This window comes from Mytilus californianus, unplaced genomic scaffold (assembly GCF_021869535.1).
Source record: "Mytilus californianus isolate M0D057914Y unplaced genomic scaffold, xbMytCali1.0.p SCAF_3, whole genome shotgun sequence".
Classification (NCBI taxonomy): Eukaryota; Metazoa; Mollusca; class Bivalvia; order Mytilida; family Mytilidae; genus Mytilus; species Mytilus californianus.
Window position 1 is genome coordinate 25,052,465 of NW_026262679.1, and position 22,769 is coordinate 25,075,233.

General features: G+C 32.9%; 1 protein-coding gene across 1 annotated transcript; it reads left to right on the forward strand.

The window, feature by feature from the left end:
* Positions 1 to 1,274: 1,274 nt before the first annotated feature.
* LOC127734187 (uncharacterized) lies at positions 1,275 to 20,765 on the forward strand. Its single transcript, XM_052243921.1, has 9 exons — positions 1,275 to 1,413; positions 2,725 to 2,988; positions 3,802 to 3,905; positions 5,303 to 5,399; positions 15,021 to 15,128; positions 15,389 to 15,529; positions 16,000 to 16,456; positions 18,097 to 18,726; positions 19,076 to 20,765. The coding sequence occupies exons 1-9, from the start codon at positions 1,306 to 1,308 to the stop codon at positions 19,252 to 19,254; spliced, it is 2,088 nt and encodes a 695-aa protein (XP_052099881.1). The 5' UTR covers positions 1,275 to 1,305; the 3' UTR covers positions 19,255 to 20,765.
* Positions 20,766 to 22,769: the final 2,004 nt, after the last annotated feature.

Sequence of the window (22,769 nt, forward strand, 5' to 3'; positions counted from 1 at the left end):
GAGGTTTGTACACAAGTAAAGTGGCTAGACCCCACCACATGTCTTTCCTGTACAAAGTCGAGCTATCTGGACAATGTGTTGTTCGTCGTTTGTATTGAAATTTCTGGGAAAAATCGGTTGTTGGTGCTTGTTGTGGTCTGTTTCACTGTCCAGAAATCCTGTAATTTCTTTTTCTTTGTTATGACTATATGAAAGTAGTACCTTATGGTCAAATTTACAAGCTATCAATGTTGAATTATATGTATGAAAATGACAGTGTTGGAATTAGTCTGACAGTAAGCTACTTGACCGTAAAGGTAGTGAATTTTTATTGACGTTCATCATATGTTTAGATTTTTTTATTCTTTAACTCGTTACAGCGATTAAAATGAAGGATATTATATTTATCTGTAATCCTTAAAGATAATTTTCCTGCTGATGTTAAAACTGATATAATTACAGATATAAAGAAAACAGGTTTCGAAAAGTCCCTTGTAATTAAAGTACCCACTGACAATGTGTTCTAAGGGGATGAAAATTGATGATAAATTAGACATTCAAACTAAATAGTTTTAGACCTTTGGCATTGCACATGGTATCTTGGTGATCTCATCAAATTATGAAAGGGTTAACATCCACTACATGTAATAACAGCTCATAAACTGGCCTGTAAAATTTAGTTTTACTCACAAAATTCCGTTCTAATGCATGGTATTGAGAATCGAGATTGTACTTTATTTGAAAGATATTTTATGGTTTCCGTGTGAAAGAATGGGTTTTACCATTCTGATTAATCCTTGAGGTTATTTATGTAAAGTTATCACCTGGTTTGAATTTCATTTTAAATAGCTAACTTGTATTGTTGAGAGTTTCATATTCTTTAAGTAAAAAAATTGCAATATGGTTACACATTTTGTAGAACCTACCTATTGGATTTATTGATCATAATTTGTTTCCCGTCCTGAATATCCATGGCATCTATGTGACTGTGCAGTCAAGCTACTTTAATAGTTACATGTACACCTTTTATTTTCAAGGAATGTTACAAATTATACTACATGTTTGTGCTTCTGGCTCCAGTACAAATTAGTATATCTTGTCAGGAGATATAAATGAACTCTGTGTGTATGAATATATATTAAACTACATAATATACAGGTAACTTTAGATTGTAAATTATTGGATTATTCGTACAGGTAATGCTGAAGAACTTCCGGGTAGTCTCGGAAAAGAAAAGCATTGTTGTATAATACCATTTAAAGGTCTTTCAAAAATAAAATTTAACCGTCGATAGTCACAAGGGATTGTACAAACATATAGATCAAAATGGCTTCCGCAGCAGGTCCAACAGATTTTGTAACTGGGAAGCTTCTAGGAGAAGGCGCTTTCGGAAAAGTATTTTTATGTCACGATAGAACGGATAAATCACGAAAGGTAAATTAAATCATAATGACATTAATGGTGTCGTCGTATATTGATTACACATGCTTAACTGTTAAAGATTTATTATTGCTATATTTATTCTACTTTCACTTTCGCAAGAGATTGTATGTATGAAGACCACGCACTTACGCTATAGACAAATTTCACCCAAACAATTTTTATGCCCCCGCCGTAGCGGAGGGGGCATTAAGTTTTACCCTTGTCCGTCCGTCCGTACGTAGGTACGTACGTCCCAAAGTTGGTTTTCGTTCTCTAACTTTAGTTTGCCTCAACCAAATGTTATGAAACTTATACACAATGCTTATTACCACAAAATACAGATCAAGTTTGAATTTTGGTGGAGTCACTTTTACCGTTCTAGAGTAATGCCCCTTTACAAATGGAAAAATTGCTGAATTTTTCGTTTCCGTTCTGTAACTTAAGTTTGCCTCAACCAAATTTTATGAAACTTATACACAATACTTATTATAAAAAAAACTCAGATCAAGTACAGATTTGGGTAGCGTCATTTTTACCGTTCTTCAGTTATGTCCCTTTATAACTTTATATGATATGTAAGTGGGGGCATCATCTGTGTCCCATGGACACATTCCACATTTATTATCATTTTAAAACTATGATTCTTGTCTCTAATGGAAGGTTTGAATCTTGATTTGATCTATCATTTTTCAAAAAGAGATCTTACTGGGTTCAAAAACTGAGTGTTCGCTTTTTAAAATTTGGAATGTTTAACATGTACTTTAATATATGTTTTCCCCTTTATGCAGCCTTTCATAAAGTATAGTCAACAGGAATCAAAACAACAAGTTTTAAATTTTAATATGTTTAGTCCGGTTTTAGTTTTACTTATGGGTAATGCCTGGTACAAATACTATGATCTATAAATATATACTAGTTTGCATACCTATGCATCGATTATTTATAGAACAAATAATATATGATATGTAAAAAATAAGGAGATGTGGTATGATTACCAATGAGACAACTATCCGCCAGAGTTCAAATAGTGGATATAAGTAATTATAGGCAACCGTAAGGTCTTCAACAGTGAGAAACATTCATACCGTATAGTCGGCTATTAAGGCCCCGACATGAAAAACGTGAAACAATTCAAACGAGAAAATCAACGGCCCAATTTCTAACAAAACAATTTACGAAAAAACAATATGACAGAAATGAACCAACGACAACCACTGAACTAAGTGTAATACCAAACATACAAAATGATCATATTACTGTCTTTTCCCCTAGATTACAATTATATTTTTTAGTATGTTTCTTTGGGCAAAACTTTTTTCACAGTATGCCATGAAAGTGATTGATTTGAGTAAGTCACCTCCGGAAGAACGAGACGCAGCAGTTCGGGAAGCTAAGTTATTACAGCAACTAAAACATGAGCATATTGTGGCTTATGTTAACTCGTTCAAAGACAGGGCATCGTTGTGTATAGTGACCGAGTATTGTGATGGTGGAGATTTATCTGAGGTACTGGAACAGCGACGAGGAAGACCTCTGGCTGAAGACCAGATAGTTAATTGGTTTGGTCAGATATGCAGAGCTTTAAAGGTACAGTTAAGCAAGTATTAATCCGATAAGGATAACAATATAGTGTCGCTACAAAAAATTTACCTTAAATATGTTTTTATATTTTGCGTGTGTCAAAATTTTCGAAACTGAAATGTAATTTTATCAACATTCACAATGAGAACTTTTTAAAAAACTGTGTGAATAAAAAAGCAACTCTCTCTATCAAATAGCATTTTAGAATATAAATCATTTTATGTTGTAACTTTAAAATAAACACTTGGTTATATAAAACATAAATTAATTTAAACTAAACTTACCATGCTTATGGACTTTTAATCTTTTACGCTAAAACATATCCTGAAGGAATGATACCGAAAAAGCTTTAAAATATAACTTTTATAAACAAATGTATTCATTTAACTCATTTTAACTTTAACTCAAAATCGTTCGCAGGGAGATGAAACACGATCGGTTAGGGTAGAGTCAATTCATTAATGCATTATAATATTTGAATAAGTTAACAAAACATTACCATTGTGGTACTAGCAACGTTTTGATTAAAGGAACTGTTTCTGCAAAACAAAACCTTTGACACGTTTGAAACCAACATAGGAACATGCTATTGAAAATTGTGGAATATTTCTGGATAATTTTGTTTTGGTTTCAAATGACATTCTTTAGGATTTTATACACAAAAAAATCTTTCTTGACAAAAAAATTAAATCTGCTTAGATCATCTAAACACGTTGACTGCTTCGATTCAACATAGTATTTACAACTATCTTTTAGTGCAAGAGTGTATAAAAACATTACAAATACAAAACTCAACTGGTACCGTATTTTTATTTTTAGTATCTTCATATCAGAAATATATTGCATAGAGATATAAAGACACAGAATGTTTTCCTGACTGGACCCAAGAAAGATGCAAAATTAGGAGATTTGGGAATAGCTAAGTTAGTTATCTAGTAAACTAATAGAAATTGTTTTAAAATGTCAAAATGTATGAAAATTTCCTTTTATGCAATTTGAATATTTATTAAAATGTTGTTCTCAAGGATTACAAGTCTTCTCAATAGCATGTACGACACAATCTTAGTGAAAATCTCGGTATTGTTCTGCGTAATAGTATATAGTGCATATAATTTACCTTATTCTATTTCCCCTCCGTTGGTGTTATGCTTAAATTATATAACTGATCTACATGTATATGAAAGCAGAATTAGATTTTTTTAATGAAATTGCTTAAATTATGCTTAATTATGCCGTTAGTATTCTCGTTTGAATTGTTTTACATTTGTGATTCCGGGCCTTTTATAGCTGACTATGCGGTATGGGCTTTGCTCATTATTGAAGGCACGGTGACTTATAGTTGTTAATTTCTGTGTCATTTGGTCTCTTGTGGAGAGTTGTCTCATTGGCAATCATACCACATCTTCTTAATTATATGTATATAGTAATATATATGCATGTTAGCAGTGGCGGATCCAGAAATTTTCATAAGAAGGGCCCATTGATTGCCTAAGAGGGGCCCCGCTCCAGTCATGCTTCAGTGATTCCCTATATAAGCAACCAAATTTTTCCCACAAAAGAGGGGCCCGACCCCCCTGCCCCCCCTAAATCCGCCTCTGGTTAGTGCTCTTTGTGTTATGATATTATTATGATTCCATTGCCTGCATGTAGAAAACGATCATGTAATAAAGTATGTTGAAGGTAGTATTTTTACCTTTTCTAGTTGTTTCTGCATTTTAATCTTATTATTATTATATACAAAAAAAAGGTGTGTGTGTGTAAATCTGTCTATTTGTATGTTTGCTTATCTGTACGTCCGTCCGTCTATCCTTCTGTTGAACTTGGTCCAACTTAAATCAAATTAAGTACAACGTCCAGAAACCATACAAGATATGTTTAAGATAACTTGGCAGGTAAAACAAATTAATCTAATCGGCTGCGTTTTAATTTCATGAAACTAACTTTCGAAAGCCAGAATATAAAATAGCACACAAAATACAAGTTATCTCAAGTATATATAAACAATCACTATAAAAATATAACAGCATACACCTCGGCACGAAGAAGCGTGTTGAGACCTCCACACGAGAGACACGTGTGGAGATCATTTGCACGTATAACTGTTTGATACTACTCTTTATTTATAAATAAATTATAACAGAAACCTACATTAACATGCCTACTATAATATTTATTTAAGGCTAACAAATTTTAAAGTTGAAAGACGTATGGAGTATTTGTGTTGCTCTGCAGACAGTTCTGGTTATTATTATTTAGATAAATATATTGGACAAATTTGATTTTGTATAGCTCTAATATGTATAGTACCTTATCATCCTAGAGTATTAGACAGACGTAATTCCAAAGCTGTCACAATGTGTGGAACTCCCAGTTACATGTCTCCAGAGATATTTCAGTTCAAACCTTATGATACAAAGGTACTTTAACATCACTTATGTCCAAATCGGATTAGAAGCCATTCAAAGACTTAAAATAATTCTTCCTTTCACAAAAAAAAATCATAATTAATATAGTGCTTTATTTAAATCTTTAAGCTAACGATTTATGGTGAAATTTTAATGAAAAGGTATCCCTATTTTTTCGAAGATCTTACGGTGGACTACTAGTAATTATGTTTATATTTTTTCCTTTATTTTATCATTGATATTTTCCCTATATTAGAATATCATTTATTCGTGTGAAATTTTGATTGTATACATATATCCACTTGCAGTCAAGATTCTACTTCGTAAAAATTATCTCCCCATTAAGCCAACTATTTTTTTCAATCGCGAAAATGGAAGCCTTTTGTCAACTTAAAACTATTGTCTGATCGGTTGTCAGGGTAAATTTTTGAAAGTTCAGTTAACATTAAAAAAATTCTAATTGAATATTTCATGGAAGGGCAGGCTAAATTTTTTCAGAGGTTGAAGACGAATTACCCTAGATAATACATACAAAAAATGAGATTTTAATAAGATATGCATTTTAAGATCCACTTGTATATGGCATGTTATTGGTTGCAAAAATTTGATATTTTTCATTTAAATGCAGTATTTTTTATTTAATTGATATATTTCTTCATTTAAATGCAATATTTTTTTATTTGAATGGTATATTTTTTTATTTAAATGGTATATTTTTTCATTTAAATGCAATATTTTTTATTCAAATGGTATAATTTGTCATTCAAATGCAATATTTTTTATTCAATTGGTATAACTTGTCATTTTAATGCAATATTTTTTATTCTATTGGTATAGTAGTTTTTTATTTATATGCAATAATTGCATTATGGGAAATTCTTTGACGTCATAAGGTCAAATTTGCAACAACGTTTGTGATTGGTCGGTAATTGTTTGGATTTCTCCCCTTTCTTTCTAAACATAATTAGGTGACCAAGAATTAAAAAACGCGTCAGAATATCGCCCCTCAAACTAAATCTGGCGTTCGTGCGAGTCCTGCACTGGCTGTTAAAATCTTCTGGTCCTAACTATTATTTCTATTGCAAAATTTCGATGGTCAAAACGTTCGGACCACAACTTTTCAAAAACTTTCATTGTATATGGATCTATATGCAAGTATATCGTTTTTTTTTAATAGATTAGACGGCACCATTGGTTTTCCCGTTTGTGAATGGTTTTACACTTGTCATTTTTGGGGGGGCCCTTTATAGCTTGCTGTTCGGTGTGAGCCAAGGCTCCGTGTTGAAAACCGTACTTTGACCTATAATGGTTTACAAATTATGACTTGGATGGAGAGTTGTCTCATTGGCACTCATACCACATCTTCTTATATCTATATACAACGTATACGTAAACCAGACGTTTCTCAGACTGTTTTCTTTTCTAATAAATCCTTTGCCGCGCGTTGTGTACTGATTGATACTTCAGTCTGGGAGAACAAGATTTATTTCAGTACTAGTTGTTATTAGCTTTGAGCAAACTTCCACTGAGTAATTGAAAATACTCTAATGTCGGTGCTTTGTGTCTTTTGTCTTAATGTAAGTTTTTTTTTTGTGTGTCTCGTACCGATCTTTTGATTAATTGCAACTGATTAGTGCAGGTTGTTCTTTTATTGTACTGTTTCACCACTGTCCCAGCTTCGGGATGGGTTTAGTGCTCACAAACATGTTGTTGTACTGTTACACCACTGTCCCAAGTTAGGGGGAGGATTGGGATCCCGCTAACATGTTTAACCCTGCCACATTCTGTATGTATGTGCTTGACCCAAGTCAGGAGCCTGTAATTCAGTAGTTGCCGTTTGTTGCTGTGTTATACATATTTGTGTTTCGTTCATTTTTTGTACATTAATTCGGCCGTTAGTTTTCTCGTTTGAATTGTTTTACATTTGTGATTTCGGGGCCTTTTATAGCTGACTATGCGGTGTAGGCTTTGCTTATTGTCGAAGGCCGTACGGTGACTTATAGCTGTTGATTTCTGTGTAATATGGTCTCTTGGGGAGAGTAGTCTCATTTGCAATCATTCCACATCTTCGTTTTTATATCAACCCTACCATATTCTTTATTTGCCTGTCCCAGGTCAGGAGCCTGTAATTTAGTGGTGGTCGTTGGTTCATGTCTCGACTCATATTTGATATTTTGTAAATTGTTTTGTTATGTATAATTAGGCCATTAGTTTTTTCGTTTGAATTGTTCACACTTTTCATATCGGGCCTTTTATAGACGACTTTACAGTATCAGGTTTTTGTCATTGTTGAAGGCCTTACGATTGTCTATAATTGCTTACATCCACTTCATATTTGAACTCCGGTGGATAGTTGCCTTATTAGCAATCATATCCCATCCCATCTCTTCGTTTTTATATTATATACCTGACTTCTAAATTCGTGTTTTCCTGAACAAGCATGAAATATTTGTCACTGGGTGTTAAAAATTAGCAACAAACAATCAATCAATTTAAAATTGTGTTAAATAAGTGGAAAACCATTTGATATTTATCTATTTGTTGGGGTGGGGACAGAAGGATTTCATATATGAATATGGTTGCCTGGTAAGAGCTGAAAAATAGGCATGATTAGCGACAGATTAAAATGAATAATAATACCCTCTCTTCCCTTCCCCATCCTTCATCTATAAATTTAAACTGACCACCACGGAATAGCCCAATAGTGTTCAAAGTAGCGTTAAACACCAATCAATCAAAATCCCTTCCCTAGAATATCAAATAATCGTCCCTTAACTGTTATTGTCCGACGGTGTAGTTCTTATATTTATCCAGCTTATCGTCCTACAGGGATGTCCTACTAAGGCTGTCATACCATAAAAACGTTTATAACACAGCTCACATTCTAATATATCTGCATTCATAAATTTATTAGTCATTTAGACTAAACGACGCCATATGTTTGTTATGTGCCTCTGCCGTCTAAACAACCTATCAAAAAAGAATAGACGGAAGAGAGCCAGAAGATCTTCCCAATGCCAAAAAAAAAAAACAGAAATGGACTTCTTCTGGCTCACTACCGAAGAACAAAAAAACGCGCCCCATTAATATGTTTTAAAAACGCCTTGTCCCTACCCTTTTTTCCCAAAAATTGGCATTGTTAAATATATATACAGTATTCAGTACGTAGGTGAAACTGGACGATATTTATCTAAACGCACGCAAGAACACCTGTATCGTTTTAAAAGACCCAATAAATTCAAAAGTATCATTCATCAACATCTTAAAAAGCACAATCATCCTATTAAATATTAAACAGTTCAACCTTTAGAAGTAGTAAATAAGCAGCCTGGTGAATCTCATTCAAAGTTTGTACGATCACGGAAAATAATTGAATTAAATTGGATTAAAAAATTACAGACAGTCTACCCTCTCGGTCTTAATGATAATATCATGGGAATTGGTAATATATCAAGAACCGATTCTGTTAACATTTTGGATATAGTTTCTAAAACTGTTCGTAAAAACCGTTCTCATGGGCGTAGAAAAAATCGCAATCAAAGAAAATTTCGGACCAACCATACAAATATTTCGGACCTAATTTCTATTTCAAAAAACAACGGCAGACATTATCTATTAACCAAGCTCTGTTCTATACCTATAAATAAATTAAATAAAATTTTAGAGGATTGCAACACAATTTCATATTGCAGTCCTAAGTATGAAATCGTTCAAATTATAATGGCATATTGTTATTCTAGACTGTTTCCCAAAATTGATCGCCCTGAAGATCATAAAAAACATTTTATCAAAATAAAGTATGTCAATAAAGGTTTTGATTTTGTAAATATTGCCGGTATTTTTAACGACCATTCTGTTAAAGAACAAATTCCTGGATATTTTGATAATACTGAACTCCCTCTTATTTGTTATATTTACAAGAAATCTACCCGAAAATTTGTGTTTAATTATAGCCAAGTCTGTAAAGATGTAAATATCAGTGAAAATACACCTCCGTCATGTAATTGTAGTAATTCCGAATACACTTATGGCCCCATTTCCCATGTTATAACAGGAGACCTTAACATCGTTCGCGACCGAGAGTTAAAATCATTCCTCAGTAAAGGACCTTAATATCGTCCCCCGTCAATTATTAATTGGAATGAGTGTCGTAATATCATCCACGACTCACTTCGTGCTTACTGTTTGAAATGGATAAAACGAGAAAAAGCTGACAAAAAATCTTTGGACTCTTTTTTTAATTCAGTAATGAAGATAGTTGATATACGTATACAACATTTTAAAGGACATTTTACTCTTAACAACAACCATAAAAATCCTATTTCTCGTATCATACATAAACTAAAAGAACTAGCCAATGAATTTGTTTTTGTCCCGGCTGATAAAGCTGCTAATAATATCATTATAGTTTGACGTAAATTTTACATTGAGGTTCTGCAAAAGGAAATCACGAATTCACCAACATTCCAACTGACTTCATTTTCAGAAAACGATATCTGTAACAAACATAAATTATTAGCTACTTCTTTACAAGCAGAACCAAATACAATGAAAGTCCCAACTATGTACTGGCTTCCGAAGCTACACAAATCACCTTACAAATATAGATTTATTTCGTCTTCAAGTCATTGTTCCACTACTAAATTGTCTATTCTACTTACTAGTACACTTGGTACAATCAAAAACCTGATAATAAATTATTCAAATAAGGCCTGTGAAAATAGTGGAATTAACTACTTTTGGAGTGTCAAAAACTCGTTGGAAGTACTTGATAAATTGCATGCATATATTGGTGATTTTGAATCTGTTCAAAGTTTTGATTTTTCTACCCTATATACCACTTTGCCTCATATTCTTATTAAGAAAAAATTCACACACCTAATTAAATGGGCATTTAAAAAGTCGGAATGCGAATACATATGTTCAATCTCTTTTAGGTCATTTTTTAGTAGCAACAAACAAAAGAGCTATGTCAATTGGACATGCTTTGATACTATATCTGCCCTTGAATTTTTACTTGATAACATTTTTGTTCGCTTTGGAGATTCCGTATATCGTAAAGTTATCGGAATTCCAATGGGGACTAACTGTGCACCACTTATTGCGGACCTGTTTTTGTATTGTTATGAGTTACAATTTATGACTAAAATCAGCAAAGACCCATCGAAACAACATCTGATTCAAAAATTTAACAATACTTTTAGATATTTGGATGATATATTGGCTCTCAATAAAGACGAGTTCAGTATGTATACTAAAGAAATTTATCCTGTTGAACTTACTTTAAATAAAGCTAATACTAACAATGACCACTGTCCTCTCCTCGATCTTGATATCTATATCATTAACGGGAAGCTTAATACAAAAAATTATGATAAAAGAGATGATTTTTCATTTCCTATCGTTAATTATCCATTTTTAGATGGTGACGTTCCCTTGTCACCATCTTATGGTGTTTATATATCTCAACCTGTACGATTCGCTCGTGTATGTAACAACGTATAAGATTTTAGCGAGAGAAATTTATGTATTTCTGAAAAATTATTACACCAGGGTTTCCGATATCATAAACTAGTCAAAACATTTACTAAATTTTATCATCGGTATAAGGACATCATTCGTAAATATAACTCAACATGCAGACATCTTATACGTTTGGGTATTTCACATTCAATCTTTTATGGTAATATTCTTTACAAAGCACAAAAACGTCAGTATTCACCTCAAAAGCTAACAAAACATTTAAACAGACTTATTAAGAAGGGATATAGTTACGATACTGTTGTCAGGTCATTAAAGATTGCATATTTTGGCTTTAATATTAATTCACTTATAGGGTCTTTGCATCGGAATTAAACATATTTATTCTAAAACCAGTTGTTGGCATGACACGGGTTATGTTCTTCTAATATATATTTTATGATGGTTTAATACTAAACCCCTAACAGGAGGGATTGTGCCTGATATTCATATGATGAAGACATAATCTTTCAATCAGTTAAATTGAGGTCTGGAGCTGGCATGTCAGTAACTGCTAGTAGTCTGTTGTTATTTATGTATTATTGTCATTTTGTTTATTTTCTTTTGTTTCCTATTCTGACATCGGACTCGGACTTCTCTTAAACTGAGTTTTACTGTGCGTACTGTTGTACGTTTGTTTTTTCTACATTGGCTAGAGGTATAGGGGGAGGGTTGAGATCTCAAAAACATGTTTAACCCCGCCGCATTTTTGCGCCTGTCCCAAGTCAGGAGCCCCTGGCCTTTGTTAGTCTTGTATCATTTTTAATTTTAGTTTCTTGTGTATAATTTAGAGTTTGGTATGACGTCCATTATCATTGAACTAGTATACATATTTGTTTAGGGGCCAGCTGAAGGACGCCTCCGTGTGCGGGAGTTTCTCGCTGCATTGAAGATCCATTGGTGGCCTTCGGCTGTTGTCTGCTCTATGGTCGGGTTGTTGTCTCTTTGACACATTCCCCATTTCCATTCTCAATTTTATATATATAATCATCATTACAATGCTATTGTATTTTTATAAGACCTACTTTATTACATGATCTGGGACTAATGACATCTATCTATAAGTCCAAGCATACAGTAAATTATTATAATATGAATATGTTTCTTGTTTTAATAACCACATATGATGCTATGCATGAGTCACCATTTATCAGGACAGGAATTGGGTTTACATAGAGAGAATAATGTGCAAAAAATAGATAAGGGGCGGGACCAAACCTATAGATAACATAATAAAGAAATGATGAATTATAAAGAATACGTTGATTGTTTTTTGGTTGCATTATGTCCAGTGGCAAATATTTCACGCATGTTTAGGACAAATATAATAGAGATCAAAGGATAAAGAAAAGAGTGAAATGGTAAAAACTAAAAGATTTAGAATTATAGAAACGATCTTTGATCTGAACCCCCTCCACCTCCCCTCACACACACACCATAACCATTACTGCCAAAACTCGCATATATACATCTCTATACAAATATCTAAATCTGAACCCCCTCCCCCCTAGACACCGAGGTTTTGGATCCGCCCCTGTTAAATGTATCTTATTATATACATTTTGTACTGGTCTAGATAATAGCTAAACGTACAATCCTACAATTTGTTGGATACAAATCATTAGAGATTGTTATCTAATTATATTATATACTGTGTCACAAAATAAAGTTTCTTGTGTACCCCCCCTCCTACTTTCCCAATGCAGTATTGAAAAGTAAATCAATTGAAAGTCCTGAAGAAAAAATATGTTTTGAAATATGCCCTGCATACTTTTTTAAGCAAAGACATATAGTAGTTATTGAACTACCTGGGGGCTTGAAAAAAAAATCTATTTAAGGGATTCGGAGATGGGAACAGTAAAAAAAGCTCAGCAACGAATCCTAAATGTAAAATGATATGCGGTATAAGACACGAGAGCACATATTATAGATAGTCCACAATATGAAGTTCATGCCTTCATATACAGTGTACGTCCTATGGCATAGGACTATTGTTGTAACATGGGTTAGTAACTGGTTCCAATTTATCCCGAATTGTCTTTATTAAAGAATTAGTTCCGGAGTATCACAGCTCAGGTCTCTTCTTGTGGGTCTCTGTGAGCTGGTTCTGCTGTCGTAATTAGGTGATTTTTTTTCTACATGTAGCAATAAAGAGGGGACTTAGTCCAAATAATTATAACGTCCTGGAAGGCTTTTTATTCTTTTTTATGTTTGCCTTCCTGCAATGTCGCTGAGGATCAAGAAAAGTAAAAAATGATATAGCATCAGAGAACGTCATGATTACATGTATCTGGACTAAGAGGGGGAAGGGGGTGGGTACTAGCTATGTATTTTTTTTTATTTCAATGTGTAGACTGTAGGGGAGTTTCTTCAGAAAGGGTTTTCATTGGAGGCGTTTTTGCCATGCACGCAGGTATCTGTTTCTATCCATGAACAGGTTGTGTGTCAAATTAATTATTATTACTTGTCACTCGCATTTTTTGCTCGACCTGGCCATTATTGGCATTAACAGCCAGTGCACGAACTCGCACGAACGCCAGATTTAGTTAGAGGGGTGATATTCCGACGCGTTTTTTTAATTCTTGGTCACTCATGTTTAGAAAGAAAGGGAAGAAATCCAAAAAATTACCGAGCAATCAAAAACGTTGTTGCAAATTTGATCTTGTGACGTCAAAGAATTTCCCATAATGGAATTATTGCATATAAATAAAAAAACTACTATACCAATTGAATAAAAAATATTGTATTAAAATGACAAGTTATACCAATTGAATAAAAAATATTGCATTTGAATGAAAAATTATACCATTTGAATAAAAAATATTGCATTTAAATGAAGAAATATACCATTTGAATAAAAAATATTGCATTTAAATGAAAAATATCAAATTTTTGCAACCAATACCATGCCATACTTGTAATGTCTGTCGTCTAGTGCTTTTTGTTATTTTGTTATTAAAAATTTGTAATTCAAACACACACTATGTTATTATGACTGATTAGAAAGGTATTTCGCTTGACCCATATATTTTATTTTGTAGTACTGTGAATCTTTAAATGTTATTATATCAAAATGTAGCTTAAATATATAAAAATAGAATCTGAAGCGAGATGGTGTATGAAATATTGTTGCTTCAAACACGCCGAAACATAAAAAGGTGTACCCGACTTTCTCTTTTCGATGAGATTATTGCCTATTTTTAGGATTTATTTCCCTAGAAACTGTTGGGGGGGGGGGGGGGGGGGGGGGGGAGATGATGATTAAAGCTTTAAAAAGATCAATCTTTTATATTTCTGTGGATTTTTTTCGGCGAAATTTTATGCGTATGCACAAAAAAAGATCCACATGTATTTGCATCTAACACAATTGACTGTTTAGTGAAAAATTGTCTTTGATTTAAAAGTAAAAAATATCTCGAAGCTCAATACTATAAATTAAGTATAAACACGTATATCAGTGAGATGCAAAAAAAAAATCGTAAATTAAGCATGAAACTTTTAAAGCCCATAAAAACAGATGTAAATAATTCAAAGATACCAGCTTGGCCATTTCTACCTTCTCTAATAAAGAGTTTCATTTCTTTTGTTTAATTTCAACTGGCTATCAGCCTGCTATCAGCCTGATTGTAAACGTTAAAAGTTGACGATTTACAATCCTAATTGAGGGGTGAGAAATATACTACTGGATACAGTATAACAACAATTATTATAGTGCAATCAGTTATACAAAGTGTGGATCCTGAAATACCATTTTTACTGTATCTATCATATATTTCTAATGTAGAATGATAAATAAACAGACGAAACATTTACAATTTTTGAATAAATAAGACAAACTATATCAAATGTATTGTGTTCTTTGTTTAGTCATGAGGGGTGAGATGTGAACTACTGGATGAAGTGTTGACTAAAAACTATTATAGTGTTATATATTGACCAGTTTTTCAACAATTTGAAAGAACGACAACTTGCTACGTATATCGTAAATTTTATCATAACGTTTTTTTCAGTAATGATTCTTTTTCTCACTTCAGTGCAAATTTTAAAGAGAATATATTCTCTTTTCTATATATTTTGTAATTATTCAAGCAGTAAGGTACTCTTCTTTTACAGAGTGACATTTGGGCAATGGGAGTCATTGTATATGAAATGACAACATTAGAAAAACCTTTTGATGCTATGTTCATGCAGCAGTTGGTTTTTCAAATTGTCCACGGAAAGGTAAAAGTTTTAATATTAGGTTATCCATATGATGTTATTTGTGAAAAGAAGCTTTCATCTTTTAAATTTATAATGTCAACCTTAATTGTTACTTATATATGCATTTCATTATAGAATTTATACTAATGGTATATATACACATGTTACATCACCAACACATTTTCAAAAATATGAAATAATCAAAACAAACTAAAATTTATTTTATTTTATATCGTTTGTGCACATTATTATCATCATCATTACATTATTTTGAACACCAGCTTCCTCCAATGCCTAAAGATAAATACAGTACACAGTTATGTAGTCTGTTAGAAAAAATGTTGTGTAAAGATCCAAGTACAAGACCTTCTGCTGATGACATTTTGAAAAATCCTTTGTTTACAACATTCAAAAAGAATAAGGTAAGTCCAATATAAAACAATTAAAATGGCCCATGGGTTCTAGTGAGCAATGTTTGAAATTTTAACTATCTCATAGAAAGACTATCTTAAATGTCTTAAAACTAATTGGAACTTTTAAACGACAGAAATGGGGAATTATGATACATTTAGGATCATGCAGTTCTGTAACTGCTTCAGAGAGTAAATAATGAAAACTATGATAGTCTATATAGAAATCCTTTTCACATACTAACTCTAGAACGAAATTATAACTTATTCATATTATATTTTCATTATAAACAATTTAAATTATCATTTATTATTTGACTGTACTTATAGTCATGATAAATGTCCCATTAAAAGCAATAAGTTTCAACTTGCATTATCCAGTATATTTCCTCTTGTCAAATCAGTTGTGGGTAACTTTTGAGAATATTTCTGAAGTGATTATTCATATCGGTTTCATTATTTTATCTTTTTCATATTTACAGACTCGAAAACATAAAACAAAATATGATGAAACACAGACTGGTAACAAAGATGCTAACATTAAATATCAATACAACACTGACGAGGGACTGGTTATTAAGTTATACAAGAAACATATTGCTAGACTCAAGGTAGACGCCATTGTTAATGCTGCTAACCATCGCTTAGCTAACGTTGGGGGTGTTGCTGATGTAATAGCGAAAGCTGCGGGTCATAAAATGGCACAGGAATGCAATCACATAATAACCCAGGAAGGTCAAATTTTTGATGGTGACAACGTAGTGACTTCAGCTGGTAACCTTCCATACCAAGCTGTTATACATGCAGTTGGTCCAAGATGGCACGAATACAAAAATAAAGCAGAATGTCTGAATATACTGAAGGTTACTATCAGCAATATCCTAGATACAGCACGAAACACTAGTTTTAAGTGTGTAGCAATGCCGCCGATAAGTTCAGGTAAATCGGGAAAACTATTGTTATTAAATAATTCTTCAACCATCACACCATTTATTATATGTTTACTAATATTGTGATTACAAGGTCTGTGGACAGATTGGCAGACTAAGAGAAAGTCGACAGACAAAAAAGTTATTTAGTTGCACTTTATCGACGAATATAATAAATATATTTTATTTTAGACAAAGCCTCAGTATAGAAATGGACGATCGCCATAAATATGTGCTTGCTTTTTCTACTTTAGTTCCATTATTCTGTTTAACTTAATTATTAGTAAATGTTTTCTTCGAACTCAAATATTGCCTACTATATAAAAATAAGGAGATGTGGTATGATTGCCAATAAGACAACTATCCACCAAAGTTCAAATGAAGTGGATGTAAGCAATTATAGGCAACCGTACAGCCTTCCACAATGAGAAAAACCCATACCGTATGGTCGGCAATAAAAGGCTCCGTACATAAAAAATATGAAACAATTCAATTGAGTGTTATTCTTCATTTTTACTTTACAAAAATACCAACGTAAGCGTTTCAAAAACTAAAAGCACATCCTTGAGAAAAATTGATTTATATCATGAAAGACGAACGAAACATGTGGGTTGAAAGCCTAAAGTTGATCAAAACACCGCTAAAGTTTATTATCTCTGGTGTTCCGGTAGGTTAGATGCTTTCTTTTTATGCCCCCGCCGTAGCGGTGGGGGCATTAAGTTTTACCCTTGACCGTCTGTACGTACGTTCCAAAGTTGGTTTCCGTTCTCCGTTCTCTAACTTGAGTTTGCCTTAACCAAATGTTATGAAACTTATATATCAATGCTTATAACCACAAAACACAGATCAAGTTTGAATTTTGGTGGCGTCACTTGAACCGTTCTAGAGTGCCCCTTTATAAATGGAAAAATTGCAAAATTTTTAGTTTCCGTTCTCTAACTTAAGTTTGCCTCAACCAAATATTATGAAACTTATACACAATGCTTATTACCACAAAACACAAATCAAGTTTGAATACAGATTAAGTAAGAAATTTTGTGGCGACACTTTTACCATTCTTGAGTTATGTACCTTTATAAACATAAAAATTTCAGAATTTTTCGTTTTCGTTCTCTAACTTTAGTTTGTCTCAACCAAATGTTATAAAACTTATACACAACCGTTCTAGAGTTATGCGTGTTTACAAATAGAAAAAATTGCTGAATTTTTAATTTCTGTTCTCTACTTAAGTTAGCATCAACCAAATGTTATGAGACTTACACACAATGCTTATTACCACAAAACTCAGATCAAGTTCAAATTTGGGTAGCGTCACTTTTACTGTTCTTCAGTTATGTCCCTTTATAACTATATGATATGCAAGCGGGGGCATCATCTGTGTCCACATGTGGACACTATCCACATTTATTTTATTAGTTTCACCCGTTGTGACATGTAAAAATATGATGATACATCGTATTCAGTGATATCGTGATCGAGAAAAGTAGGAAGGGATACAGATATTAAGCAACATGACTTTGTAATGAGTGATGGTAACATCATAACACCTGATTAACCCATCAAAGATGAATTAATAAAAGTTTTCATAACTTTTCTAAATTACACAGATATATCATGTTTTGCTAAATCCTAAATCAATTGTATTTCTAGGGGTGTGTGGTGTTCCTAAGTCGATGTGTGCTGCTATGTACTTGAGAGGTATTTGTGATTTTAGTAAACAAGGAAAGTTGGGCTCGATGAAAGAATTCCACATTATAGATATACACGACGATATTCTGGACATGATAAACGATTGGCATTCTAAATTGAAGAAGAACCCAAGATGTCTTGATTTTGATGCAGTACTTTCAGGGTCTGACGGTGTCAACATTTTACGGAATTATCGTGGTAAAACTGATATACATATTTATACAAAAGATATCTTGAAAATAAGAGGCATAGATGTCATTGTTGTAAGTGAAGACAGTTTAGTCAAAGGAGAGGGTGGTTTATCTAGAACATTGCTTGCTGCTGGCTGTGACCAATACAGACAAGAACACCGACAACTACAACCACAATCGACTGGTTTATCTCGAACAATGGTTTTAATGACATCTGGTGGTCACAAGCTGCCATTCAAACATGTCTTGCATGCAATTTTGAGGAGAGAAAAGGGCGATACTGAGGAAATGTATCAAACCGTTTTATGGTCAACCATTGAAAATGTTCTGTCGACAGTAAATACTTTAGACAAGAAGTCAAAGAAAGAAGTTACCCTAGCCATACCAATGATAGGACTAGGTATGTTACAAATGCAGATGTTGCTTTTCGCTCAAAAGTTAAAAAAAATTGAGAATAGAATAATTTAAATATAGTATAAATATCACAATTTGTCTGTAATTGACACCAGATACATGAAATTTCAGTTTGGTAAATACACAAGTATAAAATAGAATTTTAGTTTAAACAATATTTATTCAGATAAATCATCGCATAATAATATAATACACTTGAAATCAATAACTAGGATTCAGAAACAAGCAAAGTTACTTTTACTAATCTTTCTCCTATAACTTTTAAAATTTTAAGCATAAAATGCACTTATTAAACAAGGAAATTAACTTGAAATTATTTTTCTGTTATTTCTTAGGTGCAAAACCAAGCGATGAAATAATGAAAAAGTGTTGCTGGACTTTGAAGGAATCAATAACAAAGTTTCTTGAAGTATGGCCATCAATTAGTATCAGTGAAATACATCTAGTAAATAACTTTGATACTACCACGAGAGTACTTCAACAGATGTTTCATAATACCAAATCGTCTCGATGAGCCAAAGCTATATATATGCTGGGTTATCCTGGGTCAACACAGCGGCCAAAGATTTTCTGTGATAAAATTTTTCTCATTGTTTCGTTAGTCATTTCCCCTTTTTACTTGTACAATAAGAACCATGCATTCTCTCCAAATCCAGGTGCGGGATTTTCTCGCTGCGTTGAAGACCCGTTGATGGCCTTCGGCTGTTATCTGCTCTATGGTCGGGTCGTTGTCTCTTTGACATATTCCCCATTTCCATTCTCAATTTTAGTTATATACTTGTCTAAAATAGGATTATCCGGCGTAAAGTGTAAGAATCGAGATTCATTTAGAAACTCCTAGTAATGCCCAAAACGTCAAGCATATAACTTCTTTAATGATGTAAAAAGAAATTGAACAAATGATATAACTGTGACCATAATAACGCTTCTTTTATGAGGGTATGATAGATATAGTTTTCAATATTTTTCTTTTACGTTTTCTTTATTTACATATTGATGTATACATTCAAATCGTTCGCACAGGCGATGTGCCATCGCTTGCTGTAAAACTGGAAATCATTACTAACTAACTATATGATACTTATGAAATTGTATTAATTATTAGCAATACTATATTTTCGTTTTAAAACTTATTTATTAGGAAATAGGAAGTTTTTAAGATATACCCCCTTAACGTTTTTTTATTTCCGTGTAGCAATTTCGTGAGAAAAATAAACCATCACGAGCTGGCACTAGCCGGTAATTAGCCAAGGGATGTGTTCTCATAAAGCAAAACCGTGAGTTCGGACGCATGAAATTATCAAACGTGTTGTTTTCAATTTTGTTCGCAAACTTTTCTTGAACAAATTTGGAGTCGGACTTTTGTCATCAACCTTTTGTAAATAATTTTAGGTCAAAGCACAGTAAATGAGCGATGTCACATACATTTCGGGATACTTTTGTTAACAATTAATTGAACATATTGAACTTTAACAAAAACTTGAAATTTATTCATTTAACTGCCATGTCCACAAAAAAGTCGGCTGGATTCCGATAAATTTATTATGTAGTGACTTGCAGGGATATATGGCAGTAATGGGAATACATTTGATCCATGAAACATATGTTGTTGGCGGGAGTCCATGGAAGCTGCCATAAGAAGATAATTAAAAAATATGATAAATAGCAATAGATCACAGACATGTGACGACATGCCTCATATTCTACAAAAATAATGAAATTGTCTTTCTTGAACGTTTAAAAAAACCCTTTTTTTTCTGCATTACCCCTGCTTATTTTCACCTAGTCTTACTATTACACTTATTTTTTAGTAATTTGTATCTTTCTTTGTAATTGAATACCTCAGACTTTCATAGTCTCTTGTTTTCTTTTATAATAGGGTTTTTTTTTGTTTTTTTTTTGTTTGTTGTTTTCATCATTTTGTCTGTCTATATATTATATACATATCTTTTTTTTTATTTCAGTAGACCTTATTTATTTAATTTGAAATGTCCATGTAATTATATCAAATAAAAGTAAGAAATTTCCAGTCTTTGAATAGCTATTGTAATCAAATGGATCCAATAAGAAGAGTCAACACTTCTAATAATTGTCCTTCAAATTGGAAGGGTCATGTATATGTGTATGAAACATACTCCTTCGATTTCGTCCTTTATTTGGCCATTTAACTTTTATTCGAGCGTCACTGATGAGTCTTTTGTAGACGAAACGCGCATTTGGCGTACCAAATGATGGGCCTGGTATCATTAATGAGTTTCTTTATCCAACGTTTTCCTGTGCCGTGTCATTCCGTTGATTTTAATGTTTAGGTGACTTTACAATGGTATTTGAAACTTGGACTCAACGAATATCGTAGTTAACAAAACTTAATGCATAAAAGATATGTTGGAATGGCTCAATTAAACAATAACCAAACGACTGAAAAAAAAACAAAAAAATATCTAGAAGTCCGCAAACGGTTTTCAAAAATTGACAAATATCGTATCTGAATATGTCAAGCTTTTAATCACACAAATTCTAGAAACACTATGAATAAACTCAACAGAGACAGAATAGATATGCTATCAAAAGTAAAAAAAAAAACTGAAATACTGAACTCCAAGCAGTGGCGGATCTAGAGGGGGCCGTAGAGGGCGTAGGCACCCTCCCCCCCCCTTTACTTGGCTTTTTTTTTTCATCTTCTTTAATTTAGACTGTAAAATGATTAATCAGACTAGATTTCGTTAACTTTGCCATTTCCCGTATATTATGCGACAGTTCGTTACGTATTTTACGTGAAATATGTTATTGATTATGTTAATGTCACGTGATTCGCTTCCGGTGGATTTGACTAGTACGTCGAAGAAACATCACTCAGTCATTTAAAAATAGAAATTGAGGATGACAAGCATGACGCCTTCAAAAAGACAAAGGTTGGAGCAAGGGCGCATTGACGCATATTTCTCTATTCCACCCAACAGAAGGTAATACTCTATTATCTCACATGAAAAAAAAAGTTCCACAGCTATAATATTAATTTACATACGAAAACATGTTTAACCACACACGCCCCAGCCCATAATTAATAACATTGCTGAATAATGACCCCCAGTCAGTAATCTCTAGATAGATTAAAAGTCTAAAGTACGGAAAATTTGATTTTCGGGGGTCTGAGAAATTTTAGAGAAAAAAGTCTGGCCCTTATTTTTCCCTATAAAATAATTCTAGCAGTACCTGGGGTGAAAACAATAATCTTGCCCGCTTTTTTGCTATTAGAAAAATAAAATTTCCAACAGAATTATTTAGTATTAAATGTATAAAAACGGGCGTAATTTTTTTTGTTGTTCGCATGTAAATCCCAGGCCACCCTCGGTCCTTGCCTAAACTTTTGTTGGTATTTGAATTACTAGTACTGTTCTTGTGTTTCTTAATGTTTTAAGAAGGAGTTTAGACTAAAGAGAGGAATTTCGCCAAAGTGGTATACAGAGTATTTTTTTTCAAGGAACGACTGGGTGCGGCCTTTAGATCTCCATTTCTCGTCCGTCATTCACAACTTCATTGAATTTGTCATTTCAGACCTTTAATCGCAGCCTTTGGTTGATTTGAAACCACTCGCTTCACTTGGTGGGTAAAACATTTCAATCATACATTTGGATATGTCTATATTCGGTCGTATTGTAAATTTCATTGAATAGCCATATATCTTGTTTACAACAACGTCAAGAAATCTGTGAGGTCATGCTAACTAACCATACAACAAACGTCTGTCGCAAAAATATCAGTTGATCGACATTTGACCAATAAAATGAAAGAACTTATTAAAGATCAGATATGCAATAAAATATAATACTGAATAGAACAGATTAGTTGTATGTTTTTTTTTTAATTTAGGCTGGTGTGTAAAGGCTCTCTATATCAAGGTGAAATAGAATCCGGTGGACGTCAATGCACGTGTATAGCTTTAGTATTCTTAACTCTAAATGATATCCCAAAGTCAGTACAGGAAGTCGATAATACACTCCATAAAGGAACTACTACATACCAAAGTCT